General features: G+C 33.1%; 2 protein-coding genes across 2 annotated transcripts; both read right to left on the bottom strand.

The window, feature by feature from the left end:
- Positions 1-23,894: 23,894 nt before the first annotated feature.
- LOC123270195 lies at positions 23,895-25,436 on the bottom strand. Its single transcript, XM_044736138.1, has one exon. The coding sequence runs from the start codon at positions 25,434-25,436 to the stop codon at positions 23,895-23,897; it is 1,542 nt and encodes a 513-aa protein (XP_044592073.1).
- Positions 25,437-25,447: 11 nt separating this feature from the next.
- On the bottom strand, positions 25,448-27,022 carry LOC123270196. The gene is made up of 2 exons (XM_044736139.1): positions 26,476-27,022; positions 25,448-26,421 (listed from the first exon to the last, which is right to left on the bottom strand). Exons 1-2 carry the CDS (start codon positions 27,020-27,022, stop codon positions 25,448-25,450), a joined length of 1,521 nt encoding a protein of 506 aa, XP_044592074.1.
- Positions 27,023-27,385: the final 363 nt, after the last annotated feature.

Here is a 27,385-nt window from a genome sequence, read left to right on the forward strand (position 1 = left end):
ATTATCTATATGAAAATCATTTAAAAAACGTTCAAAATTGTTGTAAAATTATTCTAAAAATGTTTCAAATTTGTTGTAAAAACACTCTAAAACTGTCCAAAAAATGCTTCAAAAGTGTCTCAAAAATATCCGAAAAATGTCTCAAATGTATTCAAAATTTGTTCTCAAATAGTTAAAAAAATGTTTTAAGATTATTCAAAAAAGGTTCCACATAAGATTTAAGGACAAAATTTCAACTAAATTGCTTCAAATAAATTGCATTGATTCTAAAATTATCTTAGAAGTATTCCGAAAATCTTAAAAAAAATACTTAAAAGTTATGAAATAATTACTAAAATCCACTATTTTAGAGTTTTCGATTGTCTATATAATATCCCGAGTCGAAAATTCAGACCCGTTTAAGCTGTACTTTTTTCCAACAATTCTTAGAAAATTGAGTGGTCAGGAAAGACTGCTCAGTTAAATACTATATAAACTCGACGCCTGGTTTGACTGTAAATAGTGGAGTTTTGTCCCATTTTGACAGGATTACAGTCTAACCAGGCGTTGAATAATAATAACAATTTATATAATAATAATTACTTTTGTTGTACCGTGCCTGGGGACGCAGGTTCGAACCTAACTAGAGACCGAATTTTTTTTGTTTTTTTAATAATAATAATAATAATTTTGTTATTAGTAAAATGATAAAAAAAAATTTTTTCGAGTTTTTTTTTTTTTATATTATTTTCAATGTAGAGCTAAACACATGTTTAGACCGCTTGACTCTTTATTTAGACTTAACTTTCGCTACTTATAGAAATAAAGTGAAAATCGCATTCGTTCTAACCGAGACTCGAACCCGAGACGCGCGCTTGCCAGACCGATAACTAACTCCTACACCGTACGACCGACGCGTTAACATACCTCTCATCATTCTTATAAGCTGAATTTATGCAATGACATTATATGCGTATAAAATTTTTTTTCTACATTTCTGCACATTTCAGACGAAAATTCGTCAATTCCCGAAAAAAAAATATTTTATACGCACCGATAGCTTTTCACCGGGGCTTTTTGCCGGAATACGCCTTTATGGTATCTGGAACGCGACATATAAACTTTTGAATGAAAGATATTTTTTGACTCAGTTTGTCAAGCTGATTCAGAAAATGGGTGAATTTTTTTAAAAGTTGCGCTATAAGGACGACTGCAATAGTGAGATTATTATGAAATCTACTAATTGTGATATTAGTATTATTATTATTATTATTATTATTATTATTTATTATGCTTTGGATAAAATTTACATTGAAAACGGAACTCAGTGGACCTGTTTTCACTGTATCCATAGTTCACTCCGACTTTTACTGCCAAAAAAGGCGTCTTCTAAGGCGGCGAATTGAACTACAAATGATTTGGAAACTTTTACAGCTTAAACGGGTCTGATATTTCGACTCGGGATCCTAAAATTGTCCTTTAATAATGGTGTTAAAGTAACACGGATCGAAAATTTACACCGAGAGAATTTCACACCATTATTTCACACTACACGGCCATGTAAAGTGCTCTGGGTCCATTTTTACATCGAAATTTTTTACAGTGTATTTATTTTAATCAAAAACTTTTATCTACTTTATATTTTATTATTTTAAACTTTCTAAATTAAATATTAACTTTTTTTTGATTATTTATCTTTAATTATTAAACATAAAAAGTTTAATTATAAAAATTGTATTACTTAAAATATTATCAACACCGGAAAATTTATAACACCGATTTAACACCGAAAAAAAATATTTACACCGCGACCGGTGTTACTGCTACACCGATTTCGGTGTTGAATTTAACACCGGAATTTTTAACACCGTACACCGCATGGACTCACACCGGTTTTTTTTACAGTGTATTTCATCACCAAAATTGTAAACAAATCCACTCGTAAGTTTCAGACTAGGTTATGCTTGGTGGCGCTGAAGGCATCGTGGATCGTGATAATCACGATCCTTTTCGCCGTAGTAAGGAAACGTTTCTTTATGATCACAATACGTTTTTATTTTTTCCATTAAAAATAATTATAATAAATTTCAATTACTTTTCAGCAATCTTGTATTGGTATATGTACGTTCATTTGCTGATGAATCCATCTAATGATCATGTTGAAGTTAATGATGATGATGATGATAATAATGATGATGATTATCCAATTCCTGTTGAAGCCGCTCCTATGAAAACAACCTCACTGAAAAGGCATTGATGCTCTGTAGCCGGTATCAGAAATTAACTAGTAGGTGATAATGGAGCCTGGGCTGGAAGGAAGCGTGAAAGCATCGAAATCGAGGGGTAATCTGAGGATCGCGATCACCGTAATGTGCAGTACCGGGAGAATGCCAGCCCAGTTAGCTCTGATCCGGCAAATGCACAGCTGCGAATTATGAAGAACATAGAGCGTTAACCGTGAGACGGTGAACACTGAATGCTGATATAGATATGGTTTATGGAGCCGGATCTCTGCTCATTGTGAAACGCCTCTGGCCTCTAGAGCACTCTCCTGGGCAGCCAACACCACCCCACAGATCTAGATTGCTGTATTGGCTCGAGCTAATTCCTGCACTAGATACTATTTGGGTCTATTCTATCTCCGTGGATCCTTTTCACCAAAGCTGATTAGGAGGTACACAAAGCAGCCAATAATGCCTTTGCGGATAAGGATAAACTCTGAGGGGAGGAGGATGACTTTTATTTTTATTTTTTTACGAGAGATCTGTATTTGTGATTGCAATAACTTTTTTTTTTACTGATCTTAAAACGATTTAGTTTTCGGTAGTGTCTTTTTTAAAATGTATAGAAAAAGAAAATAATAATAGTTATATTAATTAATTTTTTTAATAATTTAAAAGTATAGAAAAAATTTTTCAAATGATTTTATATTGAGTATTTATAAATTTGGCCTTACATAATATAACACGGAAAGAAATTTCCTTTAAAATTTACCCTTAAATTAACGAGAAAATTGTCGGACGTTAAGGTACTGCTTTACCATTTACTACAAACAGAAATACTCTTTACAGTTGTGTGAGTAAAATTTACCGGAGTCTCCGGTAAAAAAAAATTTTCTGCCCTCCGGCCGGAAAGTGGCAACTTTCTGGCCGCTGCGCTAAACAAAGTTGCCACATTCCGGCTACGTCGAGCAGAAAAATAGTATACACACCTTGGCCAGTAAATAAGAAAGCCTCAGATCACATGTTTGTCAACCTCGGCTTCGCCTCGGCCAACAATTACATGTGATCTGAGACTTTTCTTATTTTACTGGCCTAGGTATGTAATATACTATTTCTTGCTCTCCTAGCCGAAAGTACGCTCTTCCTGACAGCAATTCACTCCAGGAAGAGCAACTTTTATGGCCTGCTCTAACGCATGCGCGCTACGCATATTTTCTGGCTCGGCAGCACAGAACCTCGCTTTCTTTCGTATTTTTAACTAGATCATTGTTAATGAACTATTTAATAATAATACTGCACAAATAATTTATATAAAAAGTTTAAAAAATAAAACATAATAGTTTTGTGAATTTTATTTTCTTTTTTTCTTTATATTTTGATAGTTAGTAAAGCAATGTTTACACTGTAAAAAAAGTGGTGTTAAAATGGACTCATTTTAACACCGCTTTGTAACACCTGTGTATTAACACCGGTGTAGCGGTGCTCTTTTGCGGTGTTAAAAATCCGGTGTTAAACCGGTGTAATATCAGTGTAACCGGTGTAATACCGCTGTAACAGTAGAATAAATTTACACCGTATCGGAATATGAATATTACATGATCCATAAAACACAATTAATATTCAATATTTATCAAAATGAGACAAGTAACATTTATTTAAGAATTTTCAACTTATAAAATTACACAGAAATCGATTTAATGAATGTTATACAACAAGTTAAATAGTATTTACAATATTAAATGTTTAGGAACAATATAATCATTATTTTTATCGTAACCATGATGTTTCTCATAATATAATGGATGTTTTAAACATGACAAATCTACGGATGTGCAAAAATAAATTATCTATATTAAAATCATTAAAAAACGTTCAAAATTGTCGTAAAATTGTTCTAAAAATGTTTCAAATTTGTTGCAAAAGCACTCTAAAACTGTCCAAAAAATGTTCCAAAATTGTCTCAAAAATATCCGAAAAATATCTCAAATGTATTCAAAATTTATTCTCAAATAGTTAAAAAAATGTTTTAAGATTATTCAAAAAAGATTCCACAAGATTTGAGGACAAAATTTCAACCAAATTGCTTCAAATAAATTGCATTGATTCTAAAATTATCTTAGAAGTATTCCGAAAATCTTAAAAAAAAATACTTAAAAGTTATGAAATAATTACTAAAATCCACTATTTTAGAGTTTTCGATTATCTATATAATGTCCTAAAATTGTCCTTTAATAATGATGTTAAAGTAACACGGATCGAAAATTTACACCGAGAGAATTTCACACCATTATTTCACACCACACGCCTATGTAAAGTGCTCTGGATCCATTTTTACATCGAAATTTTTTACAGTGTATTTATTTTAATCAAAAACTTTTATCTTTTTTATATTTTATTATTTTGAACTTTCTAAATTAAATATTAATTTTTTTTTGATTATTTATCTTTAATTATTAAACATAAAAAGTTTAATTATAAAAATTGTGTTACTTAAAATATTATCAACACCGGAAAATTTATAACACCGCTTTAACACCGAACAAAAATATTTACACCGCGACCGGTGTTACTGCTACACCGATTTCGGTGTTAAATTTAACACCGCAATTTTTAACACCGTACACCGCATGGACTCACACCGGTTTTTTTTTACAATGTAATAAATAAACAGCCGAATTGATTTTTGCTTTTTCTATATTTGTGTATCTTTTGCCATATAACATGCCAGGGGACTGTTTTTTTTTTATCAAATTCAGAAAAATCAAGCAAACTATTTCAATGCATTCAACTTTTCAAGTTCTCAATGACTGTTTACTTTAATTAGAATAATATTAAGACTTATGGATCCAATTTTATAAATAAATTATAAATAAAAATAGTTGCCAGGGGACTGAGTTTTTAAGTGGCCCAGACACATATTTCCAGCACAAACGGTGCTTTGACACTAAATAAAATGCCGATAAAGCGCTAACAGCCCTATGGTTATTAACTCAAGGCTTGTTAGATCCTTATAAACCTTACAAAAGGTAAAATAACACGCTGGATTTTTTTTTTGGCTTTGAACTTCTGGCAGGGGACTGTTCTTAAAATTCCTGGGACAAACTTTGGTTTAATGAATTTAATGAAACAAATTAATTTTCGGTACTTTTTATTGAAGACGATTGTTAGTTAACTAATTAAGTTTATAAACATTATGGACCAAATTATATATTATGGACGAATAACTTAAAATTTAATCTTAAAGTTTTAATTTTGGAAATGGGACAGCCCAGGGGACTGTTATTTCGGTGGCTTACGAATTTATAACAAAAAAACCAAAATTTATTTCATTTTAGTTTTCAATGCTCCAAATAGAAATGTTTTTTTACTTTCGTAATAAATTTTTTTTAGTAACAAAATAACAATTTTTCTAATAAAAAAATACCTGGGACAGCAAAAAACATCCTTATAGAGAATCACCCATACATACAAAATTACTCAATTATAACAGGGGACGATGAAGGTATTAAAATTACGATAACTCAAATAGCTTTAGTAGCGACACAAACGTCTTATGATTTATTTCAAAGAGGATTTGTTAACTATTAACAAATCTTTGAATAAAATAAATCGGCGAATTCAACCAAATAAACCAAAACAAAATAGTATTTGGTTGAAAGTAATCCAAATTTATGTCAAACAAATTTGTTTACATTAAATATGTACACGGAAAGTAATTTTCTTTAAGAATTACCGTTAAAATCACAGTAATCGTGGGACATTCGTAAATTCCTGATCTAATTACAATTATTTCAATAATTATTCACAATTACAATGTAAAAAATCCAGAAAAGTACCATTAATTTTTACTGTAGCATACCGGTAAAAAATAATAAACGTAAAAAATTAATTAGATTAAAAGTTATTTTCACTGATTTAATCTTAAAAATTACCGTAAAATCAAAAGATTTTACTGAAACTACTATAAAATTTACCGGAGTCTCCGGTAAAAACGAATCTAAGTAACGGTACTATCCACCGACTTTTCAGCGGCACTGCAATCGCTGTAGACTTCTCAGCTGTTTACAAAATTTCACATGTCAGTGATCAGTTGACACTGAATTACAGTTAATTCTAACAACACATTTATACAATTATCATTATAATAAAATTTTATGCAATTAGTTAACTATTAATTGTAAAGATGTGCTTTAATGACATTCGCAATTATATATAAATATTTGCTATTATTCTGTATATATAGATTGTAAAGTGGAATAACCTAAAAAAATAAATTAAATTAAAAAAATCAAATAAACATTTAATGTTGTTAAATTAAAATCAACTATTTTTTAAACATAAAACCTATAAAATTTATACTAATTATTTTTCTTTAATAACAATATGTTGAATAATAATTATATTCCGAGCGGCAAGCTGCATTGAAAATTAAAAAAATTTTTTTTACCGGAGACTCCGGTAAATTTTACTCACACAACTGTAAAAAATATTTTTGTTTCTAGTAAATGGTAAGGCAGCACCTGAGCGTCCCACAATTACAATACAGTCCCTTAATTTTTCTCGTTAATGTAAGGGTAAATTTTCTTTGAAAATTACCGTTTAAACCACAGTAATCGTGGGACATTCGTAAATTACTGATCTAATTACAATTATTTCAATAATTATTCACAATTACAATGTAAAAAATCCAGAAAAGTACCATTAATTTTTACTGTAGCATACCGGTAAAAAATAATAAACGTAAAAAATTAATTAGATTAAAAGTTATTTTCACTGATTTAATCTTAAAAATTACCGTAAAATCAAAAGATTTTACTGAAACTACTATAAAATTTACCAGAGTCTCCGGTAAAAAAGAATCTAAGTTACGGTACTATCCACCGACTTTTCAGCGGCGCTGCAATCGCTGTAGACTTCTCAGCTGTTTACAAAATTTCACATGCCAGTGATCAGTTGACACTGAATTACAGTTAATTCTAACAACACATTTATACAATTATCATTATAATAAAATTTTATGCAATTAGTTAACTATTAATTGTAAAGATGTGCTTTAATGTCATTCGCAATTATCTATAAATATTTGCTATTATTCTGTATATATAGATTGTAAAGTGAAATAACCTAAAAAAATTAATAAAATTAAAAAAATCAAATAAACATTTAATGTTGTTAAATTAAAATCAACTATTTTTTAAACATAAAACCTAGAAAATTTATACTAATTATTTTTCTTTAATAACAATATGTTGAATAATAATTATATTCCGAGCGGCAAGCTGCATTGAAAATTAAAAAAATTTTTTTTACCGACCGGTAAATTTTACTTACACCTGTAAAAAGTATTTCTGTTTCTAGTAAATGGTTAAGCAGCACCTTACCGCTCCACGATTACAATACAGTCCGGTAATTTTTCTCGTTAATTTAAGGGTAAGTTTTAAAGAAAATTTTCTTCCGTGTATTTTTAAGTGATTTTAAATAAATCTACGAATTTAAATCAAACAAACTGTTTTTCTCAATATAATAATAAACTTTTTCTGATTTTTTAACCTAATTTTAATATAACTTCCCTCTGAAGAGTCTCTCAACGATCAATAAACCAAAACTCTTTAAACAAAAACCAGTCAAGCAATTAAATTCATTTGTCAATAATTTAACGAATGTTGACGTATTTCGTGGTATGACGGGTGGTCCGATTAATTCTTATCGAGTTTCAATTCACAATTAACTTATATGTCCTCTCAGTTTGGCTAATTGCCGGCAGGCTCCGAGAACAAGAGTAGTAAGGGCCATCGAGCTTAATATTTGTTGTGTGGCCCAGGGCAAAAAGTCCCAACGTATGTCCCCAAAAAAAGGTTATTCCGATTGCGGCCTTTTTGCGGGTATACCGGCAATCGCGTGCTCTGGTGGTCTTGTCAGCCCGGATTCTTTTTCAAATGCTTGTCTTGTTCACGAGTGCACCAAAATAAACAATTATGTACCTATATATCTATATACTTATTTGTAAACCCGGCATTATCTTTCAATCTGTTGATAAAACAACTCCGTGATAAATTAAGCCGACCATTTTAATTCCTCTGCTGATCAGATCTCCCGAAATATTCCAAAAATATTCCGAAAATTCCTGAGCCCAAATTTTTCAATTAATCTCTAATTTTTCGGGATGAGCTTATATTCCTAAAAACGTCAATAATTAAGAAATGACCTTGTATCTTGTCAACTATTGACATTTTTAAAGATATAAACTCATCCCGATGTTACACTCATCGAGACCTTTCATTTGAGTACCCACATCAATTTTTCATATATTTCATTTATATTATATATATGTATATATGAAAAATATATAAAAAATGCATGTGGGTACTCAAATGAAAGCTCTTGAGGAGTGTAATATCAGAATGAGCTTATATTTTTCAAACATCAATATTTATCAAAATGCTATTGATAAATAATAAAATAAAATTGATAATTTTTTTGCAAATTTATTATTAGGGCATTCCATAGTGACTGTTAGGACATATGACTCTGGAATTCCATCAATTATATATAATTACACGGGAAAAAATTTCTGGGAAAATTTACGATACAACTATTGTAAAGCTGGACTATACTTTGATTACTATTAATTTTCAAATATTTTAGAAGAAAAAATACTATTTATTCATGAAAAAATACGATATTACTATTGTAAAAAGTAAGAGATGAAAATTTCCAGTGCTGCCTCTGTATCTTTCCAATAGAACTATAGCAAATTTTACAATAGTTGAATTGGAATGTTTCTCAATTAGTGTGAGTGATGGCCGTGCACAGCGCTAGACTCCGAGTTTATGTAAATGTTAAAGGATATGTGTCTTAGTTTACCTCAGGTAGCGTAGAGGGAGAGTCTCTGGCTGCCAACACAGAGTTCTGGGTTCGATTCCCAGATAGCACGAAAATGTCGGTTTCTTTTTTCGATTACTGTACAGGTACCAATTAGTCCACTCTTCTATCTCTCTCCCTCCCTAATATTTCTTTTAAAAAAACCAACTGTGAATTTTTACAATAGTTGAATGGTAAAGTTCACAAACACATATTGTATAATTTGCTCTATAGTATTCGACTTTTTAAGACTCTTGCTTGTCTTATTTGTTGGATAAAATTTACAATAGTAGATCGTAAAAATTACTAAATAAGAAGTATAGTCCACCGTTACTCTTTTATTTAGTAAAAATTACAATAGTAAATTAGTAAAAACTCCTTCAATTTTATTTCCGTGTATGTGACTGAAACTTATACTATAGTAAAATTTATCTTATAATATAGATAAATAACTAATTAACAACATCCCTTTATCAAAAACCTCCATTACTTTTAGTAGATTTTATAAAAATCTAACTATTGCAGCCGTCCTCGTGGCGTAACTTTTAAAAAATTAAGCCATTTTCTGACTTAGTTTGTCGAGCTGAGTCAGAAAATATATATAGTTCAAAAGTTTATATATGTATGTATTTATATATATATATATATATATATATACATATTTATACGATATAACGCGGCTTGTCAGCACGATAGCGTTTTCAATTTATGACCGATTCTTCTCAAACTCAGCATGCTTTATCTGTCGATCAAGACCAAGGTTAAGTTCAAAGATGAGCTTAATCGGGCGAGTAATTTGGAAATGACAGGATTTTGAAATTTTGAAAATCGTAAAAATTGATGTTTTTACTACTTCAACTTGGTATAATTACTGAACTAGTCAAGATATTGAAATTCGGTAAAATGCATCGTAAAGCTCTTTTAATAAGCTTCAATTTTCACCACTTAGAAGTGGTAGTAGCCTCAATATTACTCCTTTTAGAGTTCGCTTAATGAAACTGTTTTACTATTGCAGCCGTTTTAGAATTATTTTCTACATCATAGCTTATTCATGATGTAAATTCAATAATTACGATAATGATCAGTCTTTTGTGTAATGTTTTCGGGTAGGTTGTCAGTAAATATGTCACAAATTAGTTCTAACCATTGTTTTCTTCAACTAAAATTTTATCCGGTTGAAAAATTCTGATTAACTTGAAAACTGTTGTTTTTAAGCAGTTACTTAAAATTTGGACATTTATAATTCAAATCTTATAATCTGTGCAATTCTTTGGTAAATATTTGAGAAACTTTTTCTTCACAAGATAATTTTTTTTCCAAAATTTGTTGTAAATAGTTTTAAATTTATTATTGAATTTTGTTTTTAATTCATGAATTAAGTTATACATTATCAGTGTTATTATATTATTTTATCAAAAATCAATTTTTTTTATTTGAAAAATCTACTTCCATTTCGGCTGCCGAATGGCCTTTTTAAGTTTCTCTTAATTATCATTTGACTGAGTGTGACTGGTGGGACTGAGAAAAATCCTTCTCTCTTACCAAAGGTATCCTTAAAGTCCAATTTCAGTTCGACCACTAAACTTTTAAAAAATACTAAATTTATCCTACAAACATTCAATATTATGAAGAATTAGACTGATTACCTACGTAGAAACAATTACAAAGATTTGTTTTTATTGTGACCGGTGGGACAGGGATTTGCGACTGGTGGGACAAGTACAAAATGTCTACATCAAGTTGTTTATTAAAAAGACTTTTATATTATTTCAACCTTAGAAACATTATTGTTTATATATTTAACTACACTGCAAAAAAAAAACCGGAGTGAGTCCATGCGGTGTACGGTGTTGAAAATTCCGCTGTTAAATTCAACACCGAAATCGGTGTAGCAGTAACACCGGTCGCGGTGTAAATACTTTGTTCGGTGTTAAATCGGTGTTATAAATTTTCCGGTGTTGATAATATTTTAAGTAACACAATTTTTATAATTAAACTTTTTATGTTTAATAATTAAAGATAAATAATCAAAAAAAAGTTAATATTTAATTTAGAAAGTTTAAAATAATAAAATATAAAAAAGATGAAAGTTTTTGATTAAAATAAATACACTGTAAAAAATTTCGATGTAAAAATGGACCCAGAGCACTTTACATGGCCGTGTAGTGTGAAATAATGGTGTGAAATTCTCTCGGTGTAAATTTTCAATCCGTGTTACTTTAACACCATTATTAAAGGACAATTTTAGGACATCATATAGATAATCGGAAACTCTAAAATAGTGGATTTTAGTAATTATTTCATAACTTTTAAGTATTTTTTTTAAGATTTTCGGAATACTTCTAAGATAATTTTAGAATCAATGCAATTTATTTGAAGCAATTTGGTTGAAATTTTGTCCTCAAATCTTGTGGAATCTTTTTTGAATAATCTTAAAACATTTTTTTAACTATTTGAGAACAAATTTTGAATACATTTGAGACATTTTTCGGATATTTTTGAGACACTTTTGAAGCATTTTTTGGACAGTTTTAGAGTGTTTTTACAACAAATTTGAAACATTTTTAGAATAATTTTACAACAATTTTGAACGTTTTTTAAATGATTTTCATATAGATAATTTATTTTTGCACGTCTGTAGATTTGTCATTAAAACATCCATTATATTATGAGAAACATCATGGTTACGATAAAAATAATTATTATATTGTTCCTAAACATTTAATATTGTAAATACTATTTAACTTGTTGTATAACATTCATTAAATCGATTTCTGAGTAATTTTATAAATTGAAAATTCTTAAATAAATGTTACTTGTCTCATTTTGATAAATATTGAATATTAATTGTGTTTTATGGATCATGTAATATTCATACTCCGATACGGTGTAAATTTATTCTACTGTTACACCGGTATTACACCGGTTACACCGATATTACACCGGTTTAACACCGGATTTTTAACACCGCAAAAGAGCACCGCTACACCGGTGTTAATACACAGGTGTTACATAGCGGTGTTAAAATGAGTCCATTTTAACACCGCTTTTTTTTCAGTGTAGTGATAATTGCATAAGTTAGTGAATTAATAATAATAGCGATATAGATGATTGGGTTGTTGATGAATTACTCTAGTGAAATCTTGAAAAACTTGTGTCGATTTTTGAAGGCTAGTAAAGAAATAAATCTTCCTATGTTAACTGTGTTAATGCTGTGTCCGTGGTTATTGTATATAATTCTACTGCGTTGATAAGGAAAATCAATGTACATTATATAAGGTAAAAGCCCCAATTATTGACGGGGGTCTAAATATTGACACCCTAAATTATCTTTAAATATATTAAATGATTTTCATATAGATAATTTATTTTTGCACATCCGTAGAATTTTCATGTTTAAAACATCCATTATATTATGAGAAACATCATGGTTACGATAAAAATAATTATTATATTGTTCCTAAACATTTAATATTGTAAATACTATTTAACTTGTTGTATAACATTAATTAAATCGATTTCTGCGTAATTTTATAAGTTGAAAATTCTTACATAAATGTTACTTGTCTCATTTTGATAAATATTGAATATTAATTGTGTTTTATGGATCATGTAATATTCATAATCCGATACGGTGTAAATTTATTCTACTGTTACACCTGTATTACATCGGTTACACTGATATTACACCGGTTTAACACCGTATAAAAACACCGCTACACTGGTGTTAATACATAGGTGTTACAAAGTGGTGTTAAAATGAGCCCATTTTAACACCGCTTTTTTGACAGTGTATAAATTATTTAGGATAATTAAAAAACACAAATAAAGGATTAAGCATGCTGACAACACGATCTTGATAAACTTAGGTGTTAATTAATAACGAAAATAAAAAAATTTGTTCTTAAAACTATAATAATAAATATGTTAGTTAATAACAAAGATTAAATGAATATGTTGTTAAAACTATTAAAACAACATGTGACCCGGATACAAGTTAGTACGGCTGAAAAGTTACTAGGAGAGTAATCGATTTTCTTATTGATTAGAAAATTTTCTTTACTAATTAGTAAAATATAAACTTTTAATAATAAATTAGGAATGAATTAGAGAAATTTTTAAATTTTGTTGAAAAATTTAATTATTTAAGATATTTTGTCCAGGAATATTTATTTTAGAAATATTTTGTCGGGGGATCAAAAATTATGGAACCAAGAAGAAGAGCCGTCTGGTTTGTGTAAGCAAAACTCATTGAGGCAGACACCAGCGAATTTCAATTACCTGAATGAAGGGACTGACAAGGGTAGTGCAGAAGAACAGTCGGAAAGTGAACCCGAGCCAGTTGTTGCTCTCAAGAAGGCCAGAAGCTCATTCGAAATTCGGTAGCTCGCTGAGCGCCTCGCAGTAATGAAACATTCACCGGCATACCACAAATTGCCCTTTGCTTAAACCCATCAGCCACTCTCTCTATATATAAATATATACATATATATTTATACCACTTGCCCAGCATCAAGGAATCAACTGCTGGCCTCGGCCTTAATTTACTTTTTTTTTTCATCAGAATATATTTTTTAAACCCCCGGGTTTTGGGCGCCAAATCTTCCGCCGCGGGCAATCTCCAAAGGCAATTATTGGTTTTGAACGGGTAATTTCCCACCGTAAAGGTAAACTCGACATTCTATCTGCTTGATGTTGTTCTTCACTTGGTTTTGTTTATAGAATCGACCGATTTTTGCAATAAAAGAGAACTGTATTGTCTTTTTGGAGCGGCTTTGATCTCCAATACTGCGGTTGATAAGAGTGTAATTGATTCCGTCAAAGACACTGAGGCTTGCGGGCAACTTTGTTGTTTAGAATAGAAAACTTTTCCGTCTTTATTCATGAGAAAAGTTCCTAATATTGCTTGATGTGATGATATAGGAAGTACACGGAAAGAAATTTTCTTCAAAATTTACCTTTGAATTAACGAGAAAAATTACCGGACTGTATTGTAATCGTGGGACGCTAAGGTGCTGCTTTACTATATACTAGAAACAGAAATACTTTTTACAGGTGTGAGTAAAATTTACCGGTCGGAAAAAAAAAATTTTTAATTTTCAATGCAGCTTGCCGCTCGGAATATAATTATTATTGGACATATTGTTATTAATGGAATATTATTATTATAAATTTTCTAGGTTTTATGTTTAAAAAAAAGTTGATTTTAATTTAACAACATTAAATGTTTATTTGATTTTTTTAATTTAATTTATTTTTTTAGGTTATTTCACTTTACAATCTATATATACAGAATAATAGCAAATATTTATAGATAATTTCGAATGTCATTAAAGCACATCTTTACAATTAATAGTTAACTAATTGCATAAAATTTTATTATAATGATAATTGTATAAATGTTTGTTAGAATTAACTGTAATTCAGTGTCAACTGATCACTGACATGTGAAATTTTGTAAACAGCTGAGAAGTCTACAGCGATTGCAGCGCCGCTGAAAAGTCGGTGGATAGTACCGTTACTTAGATTCTTTTTTACCGGAGACTCCGGTAAATTTTATAGTAGTTTCAGTAAAATCTTTTGATTTTACGGTAATTTTTAAGATTCCATCAGTGAACATAACTTTTAATCTAATTAATTTTTTACGTTTATTATTTTTACCGGTATACTACAGAAAAATTAATGGTACTTTTCTGGATTTTTACAATGTGATTGTGAATACTTATTGATAAAATTGTAATTAGATCAGGAATTTACGAATGTCCCACGATTACTGTGGTTTGAACGGTAATTTTCAAAGAAAATTTACCCTTACATTAACGAGAAAAATTAAGGGACTGTATTGTAATTGTGGGACGCTCAGGTGCTGCCTTACCATTTATTAGAAACAAAAATATTTTTACAGTTGTGTGAGTAAAATTTACCGGAGTCTCCGGTAAAAAAATTTTTAATTTTCAATGCAGCTTGCCGCTCGGAATATAATTATTATTTAACATATTGTTATTAAAGAAAAATAATTAGCATAAATTTTCTAGTTTTTATGTTTAAAAAAAAGTTGATTTTAATTTAACAACATTAAATGTTTATTTGATTTTTTTAATTTAATTTATTTTTTTAAGTTATTTCACTTTACAATCTATATATACAGAATAATAGCAAATATTTATAGATAATTTCGAATGTCATTAAAGCACATCTTTACAATTAATAGTTAACTAATTGCATAAAATTTTATTATAATGATAATTGTATAAATGTTTGTTAGAATTAACTGTAATTCAGTGTCAACTGATCACTGACATGTGAAATTTTGTAAACAGCTGAGAAGTCTACAGCGATTGCAACGCCGCTGAAAAGTCGGTGGATAGTACCGTTACTTAGATTCTTTTTTATCGGAGACTCCGGTAAATTTTATAGTAGTTTCAGTAAAATCTTTTGATTTTACTGTAATTTTTAAGATTAAATCAGTAAAAATAACTTTTCTGCCCTCCGGCCGGAAAGTGGCAACTTTCTGGCCGCTGCGCTAAACAAAGTTGCCACATTCCGGCTACGTCGAGCAGAAAAATAGTATACATACCTTGGCCAGTAAAAAGTAAAGCCTCGGCCAACAATTACATGTGATCTGAGACTTTTCTTATTTTACTGGCCTAGGTATGTAATATACTATTTCTTGCTCTCCTAGCCGAAAGTACGCTCTTCCTGGCAGCAATTCACTCCAGGAAGAGCAACTTTTATGGCCTGCTCTAACGCATGCGCGCTACGCATATTTTCTGGCTCGGCAGCACAGAACCTCGCTTTCTTTCGCATTTTCGTGGCGCGACCGGCCTATACAGCGAGTTTCAACTGTATATATAACAGTCACAACATCGTCTGTATGTAACATGTCAGCGCATGAACTAACCAAAAAATGTCAAAAAAATAAAAATAATTTTTAACTAGATCATTGTTAATGAACTATTTAATAATAATACTGCACAAATAATTTATATAAAAAGTTTAAAAAATAAAACATAATAGTTTTGTGAATTTTATTTGCTTTTTTTTTATATTTTGATAGTTAGTAAAGCAATGTTTATAAAACGATCCATGTACTCTACAAACTTGTAATAATTTAATTTCAATCTTTCTTAGCCGTCGAATTCTAATTAAAACCTAATTTTTAATCAACTTAAAAAAATAAATTCTGTAATTAGAATGAGTTTAAATATTTGTGACAAATTCTGTGCATGATATCACTCTTAATCAGAGCATTTGTTAGTAAAGTTTAAAATAACATTTTTTTTTCAATTTATTAACTTTTATTTTTTTTTTTTTTTATACCCGCCCCGACCAGCAAAGCCTCGGCTTTGCAAAAGTCGGGCGGCGTCCCTCTCACGCCCGGCAAAACCTCGGCTTCGCCTCGGTTTTGCAAAACCCCTTCCACGGGGTTACGTACTTTCGGCTGGAGAGCAAGAAAAATAGTATACAACCCATGACCAGAATGTTGGATACCCTGACGTATGTGATATGATGGCCGAGGCTCCGCCTCGGCCATCATATCCCATACGCCAGGAAATCCAACTTTCTGGCTTTGGATTGTAATATACTATTCAATCTATAGTATATTACATACCTAGGCCAGTAAAATAAGAAAAGTCTCAGATCACATGTAATTGTTGGCCGAGGCGAAGCCGAGGTTGACAAACATGTGATCTGAGGCTTTCTTATTTACTGGCCAAGGTGTGTATACTATTTTTCTGCTCGACGTAGCCGGAATGTGGCAACTTTGTTTAGCGCAGCGGCCAGAAAGTTACCACTTTCCGGCCGGAGGGCAGAAAATTAATTTTTTACGTCTATTAGTTTTTACCGGTATACTACAGTAAAAATTAATGGTACTTTTCTGGATTTTTTACATTGTAATTGTGAATAATTATTCACGGAAAAAAGTAAACTGTAATAAATAACGGTCGATTTATAATAAGTAATGATCAACTGCTAAAAATTACCATTTCAAACAGTAAAATCGTGATTGTACTGTTCCCTTTATATTTATAATATTTACCATTTAAATGTTACAATTGACTCTTTACATGGAAGAAAATACTATTTCAAACAGTAATATTCGCTATAAAAAAGTCCTAAATGTTTAAGTATATTAATTAAGAATTTAGACTTTGATATTTATCATATCGTACCTAAAAAATGATCTTATGATATGTAAAAAGTATAAAATAAAATAAGTAAATTTCTAATACAAGCAACGTCAATATTTACAAAGTAAAATGGTAAATTTTAGACGCAACGCTAAAAATCAAACTGTAATTATTGACTTGCTTGGACTGGTAAAATGTATATTTTAAAAGTATAATTTTTACTGTTTCAAATGTTAAATTATCCCAGAGTGAGACCCCCTTTTCTTTCATCTGAGTTCCCCTTCTCATAATTTGGACTTTATGTTGAAATGGCAATTTTTACTCTTTGAAACTGTAATTTTTTAAGATGAAAAAGTCGTTATTTACTATAGTAACAGCTACTAATCACTTATTTTGGATATTAAATTATAAATTGTGGCTTTTATACTTTCTACATTAAGTTTTGTAATATTTATATTTTTGCCACTCCGATGTCCGCTTTACTGTTTGAAACTATAAAAATTAGCCAGAATCCGAGTAAATATTACAGTTTACTTTTTTCCGTGTTGAAAGAATTGTAATTAGATCATAAATTTACGATTGTCCCTCGATTACTGTGATTTAAACAGTAATTTTTAAAGAAAATTTCTTCCGTGTATGACTCAATATGCTTGTTATGGCTTGATATATGTCCTAATATTCTTGATACAGCCATATAAGAAAATAAACACTATCGTATATTTTTTCACGAATAGTTTTTAGTTCTCGTAACTATCGACAAGAATTAATTTGAAAAATATCTCGAGTATCGGTATCAGAAGGCGCGGAGGTAACTCAAGCAAGTACTTTTGTAAAAAGCATCACCCACGCTTCCAGGTGAGACCACACAAGTCGCGTCATTTGTTAGACATGCAACATCATGTCGTTTACTTACACCATTGCAATTAAACACTTCTCACGTTAAATTGTTCTAAAATTTTTATTCCAGCTCCAATATTTTTTTTTTATACAATATTCCTTCACGGAAAGAAATTTTCTTTAAGAATTACCGTTAAAATCACAGTAATCGTGGGACATTCGTAAATTTTTGATCTAATTACAATTTTATCAATAATTATTCACAAACACATTGTAAAAAATCCAGAAAATTACCATTAATTTTTACTGTAGTATACCGGTAAAAATAATAAACGTAAAAAATTAATTAGGTTAAAAGTTATTTTCACTGATTTAATCTTAAAAATTACCGTAAAATCAAAAGATTTTACTGAAATTACTATAAAATTTACCGGAGTCTCCGGTAAAAAAGAATCTAAGTAACGGTACTATCCACCGACTTTTCAGCGGCGCTGCAATCGCTGTAGACTTCTCAGCTGTTTACAAAATTTCACATGTCAGTGATCAGTTGACACTGAATTACAGTTAATTCTAACAAACATTTATACAATTATCATTATAATAAAATTTTATGCAATTAGTTAACTATTAATTGTAAAGATGTGCTTTAATGACATTCGCAATTATCTATAAATATTCTCTATTATTCTATATATATAGATTGTAAAGTGAAATAACCTAAAAAAATAAATTAAATTAAAAAAATCAAATAGACATTTAATGTTGTTAAATTAAAATCAACTTTTTTTTTTTAAACATAAAACCTAGAAAATTTATACTAATAATTTTTCTTTAATAACAATATGTCCAATAATAATTATATTCCAAGCGGCAAGCTGCATTGAAAATTAAAAATTTTTTTACCGGAGACTCCGGTAAATTTTACTCACACAACTGTAAAAATATTTTTGTTTCTAGTAAATGGTAAGGCAGCACCTGAACGTCCCACAATTACAATACAGTCCCTTAATTTTTCTCGTTAATGTAAGGGTAAATTTTCTTTGAAAATTACAGTTCAAACCACAGTAATTGTGGGACATTCGTAAATTTTTGATCTAATTACAATTTTATCAATAATTATTCACAAACACATTGTAAAAAATCCAGAAAATTACCATTAATTTTTACTGTAGTATACCGGTAAAAATAATAAACGTAAAAAATTAATTAGGTTAAAAGTTATTTTCACTGATTTAATCTTAAAAATTACCGTAAAATCAAAAGATTTTACTGAAATTACTATAAAATTTACCGGAGTCTCCGGTAAAAAAGAATCTAAGTAACGGTACTATCCACCGACTTTTCAGCGGCGCTGCAATCGCTGTAGACTTCTCAGCTGTTTACAAAATTTCACATGCCAGTGATCAGTTGACACTGAATTACAGTTAATTCTAACAACACATTTATACAATTATCATTATAATAAAATTTTATGCAATTAGTTAACTATTAATTGTAAAGATGTGCTTTAATGACATTCGCAATTATCTATAAATATTCTCTATTATTCTATATATATAGATTGTAAAGTGAAATAACCTAAAAAAATAAATTAAATTAAAAAAATCAAATAGACATTTAATGTTGTTAAATTAAAATCAACTTTTTTTTTTAAACATAAAACACAGAAAATTGATAATAATAATATTCCATTAATAACAATGTGTCTAATAATAATTATATTCCAAGCGGCAAGCTTGAAAATTAAATAGTATATTACACACCTAGGGAAGTAAAGTAAGAAATGTCTCAGATCACATGTAATTGTTGGCCGAGGCGAAGCCGAGGTCAACAAACATGTGATCTGAGGCTTTCTTATTTACTTCCCAAGGAGTGTATACTATTTTTTTGTCCGACGAAGGCGGAAAGCGGCAACTTAGTTTAGCGCAGCGGGACGAAAGTTGCCACTTTCCGCCCGGAGGGCAAAAAAGTATATTACACTACAAGGGCAGAAAGTTGAGATTCCCGCACTGCGCGCCATGATGCCCGAGGCGAAGCCGAGGGCATCATGTCGCGCAGTTCAGGGCTCTCAAATTTCTGGCCATGTAGTGTATACTAGTTTTCTTGCTATCTGGTCGAAAGTACGCAAACAATTGCGTTGAATAAAATTGATACCTGCCCCCGACATTTGCGGCACGAGCGAAGCGAGTGCTGCTGGTCGGGGGGGGGGGGGGGGGGGCATCAAATACACCTGTCAATAAAGATACTAATTTATAATCTATCATATTACTACTTTCTTTTAAGAAAAGATCTTAATTTAATTAAATAAATTTAAAGTTATAAATATATTATAAATTAACTCTGATTTTAAGAATAAAAAAAAAAACAGAAAAATGAAATAATAATCGTAAAATGCATAGAAATAAATATTAAGAAAAAAGTCTGTTGGTGTATTTTTTCAAATAATTATTTGTTCAATAATGAATTTATTTATTTGAGAATATCTATCAGGATAAAAAATATTTCGCGTTTCTTTTGGTAATTTAAATATTAAACAAGTCTCATTTCATTAAAATAAATATTTATTTTCTATAATTAACTTAGTTTCAACCTAAAATCATTGACCCATAACAAGACAGATGAAAATTAAATTAGCCGACATGTGAAACTTTTTATAATTTATTTTATTGATAAATAATTTTTAAAAAATTAAAACAAAAATTTTCACATGTAGAAAATTTCAAAAATTATACGTGGAATTTTTTAAAAATACTTTTTTAGTTCTAGTTTTCAATTAATAAAAACATCAAAAACTGTTGAGTGTCGGTTAACTTAATTTTCATACAAGACAGATACATTCATAACAATCACAAGTAAGGTTAGGCTTCTAAACATAAGTTCTAGAGTGAGCGCGTCTACCGACTTTCGAGCTTTCTGCCGCCTCGAGTCTCGTTGTCAGTGCATGAATGCATTATTTCGGCTCCCCGTCGTAGAGCGCATGCGCGACTCGACCACGGTATAAAAAAGGGTGTTTTGCCCTCCGGGCGGAAAGTGGCAACTTTCGTCCCGCTGCGCTAAACTAAGTTGCCGCTTTCCGCCTTCGTCGGACAAAAATAGTAGTTTTTGCCCTCCGGGCGGAAAGTGGCAACTTTCGTCCCGCTGCGCTAAACTAAGTTGCCGCTTTCCGCCTTCGTCGGATAAAAAAATAGTATACACTCCTCGGGAAGTAAATAAGAAAGCCTCAGATCACATGTTTGTTGACCTCGGCTTCGCCTCAGCCAACAATTACATGTGATCTGAGACATTTCTTACTTTACTTCCCTAGGTGTGTAATATACTATTTCTTACCTAGGGCAGGAAAATAAGAAATGTCTCAGATTACATGTAATTGTTGACCGAGGCGAAGCCGAGGTCGACAAACATGTGATCTGAGGCTTTCTTATTTCCTGCCCGTGGTGAGAATACTATTTTTCTCCTCGACGGAGGCGGAAAGCGGCATTTTCATTTAACGCAGCGGGCGGAAAATTGACGCTTTTCGCCCGGAGGGGAGAAAAAAGTATTTCTGTTTCTAGTAAATGATAAAGCAGCATAGCGTCCCACGATTACAATGCAGTCCGGTAATTTTCTCGTTAACTTAAGGGTAAATTTCAACGAAAATTTCTTTCCGTGTTTAAATTTGTCGATTAAATATATGCGAGCCTAAAATTAATGAATTGGAGTAAAAATCAGATTAATAGAATCAAATTAAGAGCCAGGATGATTTAACCTGGAGGCAAACAATAAAGGTTCCCATGAGTTCGAGACGCTCTAGTAAGATAGCGCTGCTAGTAAATTTATAACTCAAGTCTTTTAAGATGTCAGTGATTAATCCAGTGAGTGAGGGACCACCCAGTTCTTTGCTACCAGCGCCCAGTATCTTTCTTATTAGTTTATAACACTCGAGGTGATTTTTTTCCAATATCTAAATGTCCAATCAATCATTAACAATAATTGCTAATCATCAAATAAAATATATTCTATTACCTTGCAATGATTTAAAATGATGATTCAAAGTTTTGCGGAATATCAGGCTCGGAAACAGAGACAGTCTTTGTCGCGGATTCCGCAAAGGGCCCAATCATTCAGCTGGGCCCCGGGAACGTGTAATGAATGGCCGGCATTTACATACCAAGATGGCGAGTGGTATCTTATTACAAACGATAGCTGGACTCTGGATGGGATGGGATGGTCCAGGATCTCTTTAAGAGAAGGGAGAGCTTTCAAGGAATTAACAACGCACGACGATTCCGTCTGCGTTTATATACAGTCCCGTAGCCTTATTCTGGTTATTCTATCGTATAAGTCGTATCGGTCTTGAGATTAACAATGAACACCAAGGTGGTCGCGTACACTTGCCGTTTAAGACATGATTAACATCCGTTAATAAGATTAATGCTGTTTGATGATAACTTACTATTGTTGAAAACTTAAAGATGTTTTTTTTTAATTTTTTTGTGCAATTCTATTGAAAAATATTTTAAATTTCGTGAAAAAATTTCATTTATACAGTCTATATGACCATATATGGCATGCTCTGGCCATATATAGCCATATATATGGCCTAGTCTGGTAATATATGGCATGATTTAGTTATATATGGCTTTATTTAGTCATACATGGTCACATATAGTGCGATTTGGTCACAGTTGACCTGGTCTGGTCATATATGCCCATATATGAAATAGTTTGGTCATTTATGGCATTACGTGGCCATATATGGCCACGTATAGCATTGCTTGGTCACATGTGGCCTGATCTGATCATATATGGCATATTTGGGTCATTTATGGGATTACTTGGCCATATATGGCTACATGTAACATAATTTGGTCATAAGTGGCCTGGTCTGATTATATATGCCCATAAATATGGCATAGTTTGGTCATTTATGGCATTACGTGGACAGATATGGCCACGTATAGCGTTCTTTGGCCATAGGTGGCCTGATCTGATCATATATGGCCATATATATGGCATAGTTGAGTCATTTGTAGTATTAAGTGGCCATATATGGCCACATATAGCATTATTTGTTCATAAATGGCTTAATATGGTTATATTTGTCCATATATATGGCACAATTTGGTCATTTATGGCACTACGTGGCCATATATGGCCGCATATAGCATTATGTGGTTATATATAGCATGATTCAATCATTTGGTCATTTTCGGCACATATGGCACATATGGCACATATGGCATCATTTGATCACATATGGCATGATTTGGTGATGTGTGGCCTGATCTGATCATACATGGCAATCTATATTTAACTTTCTTAGTTCACATATGGCAAAAATGGCATGATTCGGTCATATATGGCATTTTCTGATCATATATGGCTTGATTTGATCATTTTTTACCATATATATTTAGCCTTCTTTGGTCATATTTGGCATTATAACCACAAATGGCATGATTTGGTTATATATGGCATGATCTGGTTATGTTTGGCGTGATCTGGTTATTCTTGGCTATATGTATTTACTTTCTTTGCTCATATATGGCATAAATTGACAACATAGGGCATCATTTGGTCATATATGGCCTGATCCGATCATTCTTGGCCATATATATTTAACCTTATTTGGTCATATATGAAAAAAAAACGGCATAATTTGACAACATATGGCATCATTTGGTCATATATGGCCTGATCTAATCATATATGGCGATCTATATGCAACTTTCTTTGGTCATATGTGGCAAGAATGACATGTTTTTGTTATATATGGCAAAAATGGCATGATTTGGTCCTAAATGGCATGATCTGATCCTGCATGCCCTGATTTAATCGTTTTTGCCAGCGTCGATAAGCGGCGATGAAAGCGGCAGCGGGGTAGTCAGTTTCTAGCTCTAAGTGTACAGCTGAACTGAACATGCATACAAAGACTGCAATCCAGCCTTTGTATGTTTTTGCTCCACGTCCTTGAAACGTTTTCAGCGTGATAGGTCCAGCGTAGTCGAGTCCTGTATGCAAGAAGGCTCGAGTTGGCTGTACTCGTGCGGCGGGTAGTTGACCCATCAACTGTTGAGCGCGTTCTCCACGGTGTCTCGTGCAGATAACGCAGCGTAAAATAAATGATCTGACTGGAAGCTGTAAGCTGAGTACCTCCGTAAAGCGTTTTGCGGTGCGAATCATCAATCAAAATTGATGTAAGCGGTGATTGTCGCGGTAGAATCGCTGGATGCCTCTCTTCTGGGTCCAGCAATGCGTTTTTCAAGCGGCCACCGACTCTCAGGACCCCCTGATGGTCGATGAACGGAGTCAGCTTAGTGATGCTGTTATTTTTAGGCAGACCATCACCATCTTGTAGCGTGTGAATCTCTCTAGCGAAGTATTGTCCTTGAGTGAACTTAATCAAGGTCAATTTAGCGCGCTCCAGGTCTGATGGAGTAAGCGGGTAGGCCAGCGAAGATTGTGGAACTCTTTTAAAGCGGTCGATGGCACGATGCCAGATGCTAAGCTTCCGTAGCAGTGGAAACAGCTGCGTGTAATGCGACAGTAATTGTTGGAGCAGGCAATTTTCTGCTTTCCAAGTTACTAGTGTCAGACCTTGGCGTTCTTCTCGATGCGTTGCGTTGTCTTTTGGAGGCTCCAGAGTGGGCCAAGAGGATTCTGGTTCATGAAGCCAAGTTGGTCCATGCCACCAGAGAGCGTGTTGTTTCAGTTTTAGCGTAGGTATACCTCTTGAAGCGCAGTCAGCGGGGTTTTGTTTTCCTGGAATAAATTTCCAGGAGACATCTCGAAGCGTTTCTTGGATTTTTCCCACTCTATTGCGGACGAATGTCTTCCAGCGGATTGCTGGACTTTTAATCCATGCGAGAGTCACGGCGGAGTCAGTCCAGAGATTGATCCTGACATTTTCAAGCGACTGAACTTCTTTAACATGAAGTATCAGTTGTGTTAGCAACCATGCGGCAGATAATTCCAAGCGTGGGATTGTCATGGTCTTCAGCGGTGCTACTTGCGTTTTTGAACACAAAAGTGAGACCTTTGTGTTCCCATCAGCGTCAGTGACTCTCAAATAAACAGCGGCAGCCATAGCGTTTTGCGAAGCGTCTGAGAACCCGTGCAATTCCATAGTTGCTCCAGGTGCTATATTATTCCAGCGTGGAATGCGGATGGATTCGATGTTTCGAAGATCCTCGCGGTATCCAGTCCATTTGTGAATGAGTGATGGTGACAATTGTTCATCCCATGACACTCTATCTAGCCACAGATCTTGCATAAAGATCTTGGCTTTGACGACTATTGGTGCGAGAAGTCCTAGCGGATCATACAGTTTAGCGATTTCAGACAAAATAGCTCTCTTTGTCTTAGGCGTATCTGGCGGTAGCGTGTACTTGAACTGGAGAGCGTCAGTGCGTGAATTCCAGTACATGCCCAGGACTTTTACTGGTGCATCACTGATTTCTTTAAGCGGTGTATCCAGCTGCTTTTCTGGAGCGACTTCAGCGAGTAACCGTGGGCTATTGCTAGCCCATTTGGCAAGCGGGAAGCAGCCTGCTGCACACAGAGCTTTTGTTTGTACTGCAGCCTTGATAGCGTCTTCTCTTCGTTGTCTGCTCCACCGTAGATGTCATCTACGTAGCGTGTTTTCAACATTGGAGCAACAGCTAGCGGAAAGCGGTGTCCTTCATCCTTTACTAGTTGGATAAGCACACGTACAGCGTCAAAAGGTGCACTAGCGGTTCCGTATGTGACTGTCTTGAGACAGTAAGCGTCTATTAAGTCATTCTCATCTATCCAGAGAATGCACTGAAGCGGCCAATCAAGCGAGTCGACCTCAATCTGTCTGAACATCTTGGTGATGTCAGTAGCGAATAGAATCCTGCTGCAACGGATTCTCAACATCACATCAAAAATGTCAATTTGCGTTTTGGGTCCTGCGTGGAGAATGTCGTTCAATGAAATTCCTGTAGATGTTGCACAGGAACCATTGAACACTGTGCGGAGCTTCGTAGTGGTACTATCAAGCTTCAATACCCCATGGTGAGGCAAGAAGTAAGCGTTTGCGGGCAATTCGTTGACTGGTATTCGTACCATGTGTCCTAGTTGAATGTATTCTGCCATGAATGCACGATACATGTCAGAATATTCTCTTTCTCGCGACAAGCGAGTTATTAATCTGCGGAGTGACCCCATAGCTGCGTTGATAGAGTCGCCAAGTTGACTCTCAAGGGCCTTAAGCGGTAATCTCACTACGTAGCGTCCATCAGGCTGTCGATAATGCGTTTGACGAAAGTGAATTTCACATTCGTCTTCTTCAGCGGTGTTGAGCGGTGAATTTCCTGATGGAACTTCTTCCTGTTTCCAAAACTTAGCGATAGCGTCTTGTAATTCAGTATCTACTGACGCATGTAGTGCTGCGTGTGATGTTGAAGCGTGTTTAGCGGTGACAGCTCCATAGACAATTCAACCAAGCGTGGTGGATTGTGCAATAGGAGCATTGCGAGGTCCTCGTTGAATCTCTGCGTTCATGATCTGTGCGGCTGGTGATGCACCTAGAATAATATCTACAGGGCGTGGCTGTAGATACTGCGGGTCAGCGAGCTTGAGATTCTCAAGATGCGGCCATTTCGGATCAGCGATCACGAACGATAAAAGATCTACCATCAGTGTTGGTAGAATATGCATGCTGACATGCATTGATGCGGTCGTACACAGCGAACGAAGCTCAATTGTGCTCACACCTAGTGAGCTTCCTGCGGAGACATTACCAATGCCCTTGAGCATGACCATGTCACGCTGTAGCGGTTGTCCAAGCTTCTTGAAGAGCGACTGTCTCATAAATGAGAGCTCTGAACCTTGATCAATCAACACTCTGGCGGTGATTGGATTACCATGATGCGGGCGTACCTGGACTAAGGCGGTAGCTAGCAATACTTGAGCGGAAAGCGGATCTGTGCGGAAGATGTAGACTGCGGTGAAGCTGGTTTCGTTGGTGCATCCAAAATGGATGGACATGTGGTGACGTTGACCACATTTTCGGCAATCTTGAGCGGTCTTGCAATCTGCGGCGCGGTGCGGAACACGAAAGTTGAAGCACAAATTGCATTTTTCAACTATCTTGTGTAATTCTCCATAGCGAGGTTATTTAAGGCCCGAAGTCGAGTTTTCAGTCTTAATAAACGGAAAGTTCAGCGTACCGGTGTACGAATGACTATCAGGAGCAGCACCCGATGTGCTCTGCGATGCTCCTGACACTCGACCTTTCCTAGCGGTATTACACTTCACTTAGCACAGCACAATTTTTAAGCGGAATAATAAACTAATTTAATTGAGATAGAGCCAGCCTGATCCGGCTCGAGGGACCAATGAATAATTACA

This window comes from Cotesia glomerata, linkage group LG8 (genome assembly GCF_020080835.1).
Source record: "Cotesia glomerata isolate CgM1 linkage group LG8, MPM_Cglom_v2.3, whole genome shotgun sequence".
Taxonomy (NCBI): Eukaryota; Metazoa; Arthropoda; class Insecta; order Hymenoptera; family Braconidae; genus Cotesia; species Cotesia glomerata.

What these genes read in the sequence shown, in the direction of transcription:
- LOC123270196 (XM_044736139.1), bottom strand. Translation starts at nt 27,022, where the DNA reads ATGTCCATCCATTTTGGATGCACCAACGAAACCAGCTTCACCGCAGTC. An exon ending in TGCACAATCCACCACGCTTG is followed by an intron (nt 26,422 to 26,475) that starts GTTGAATTGTCT and finishes CATCACACGCAG; the next exon opens with CACTACATGCGTCAGTAGAT.
- LOC123270195 (XM_044736138.1), bottom strand. Translation starts at nt 25,436, where the DNA reads ATGTACTGGAATTCACGCACTGACGCTCTCCAGTTCAAGTACACGCTA.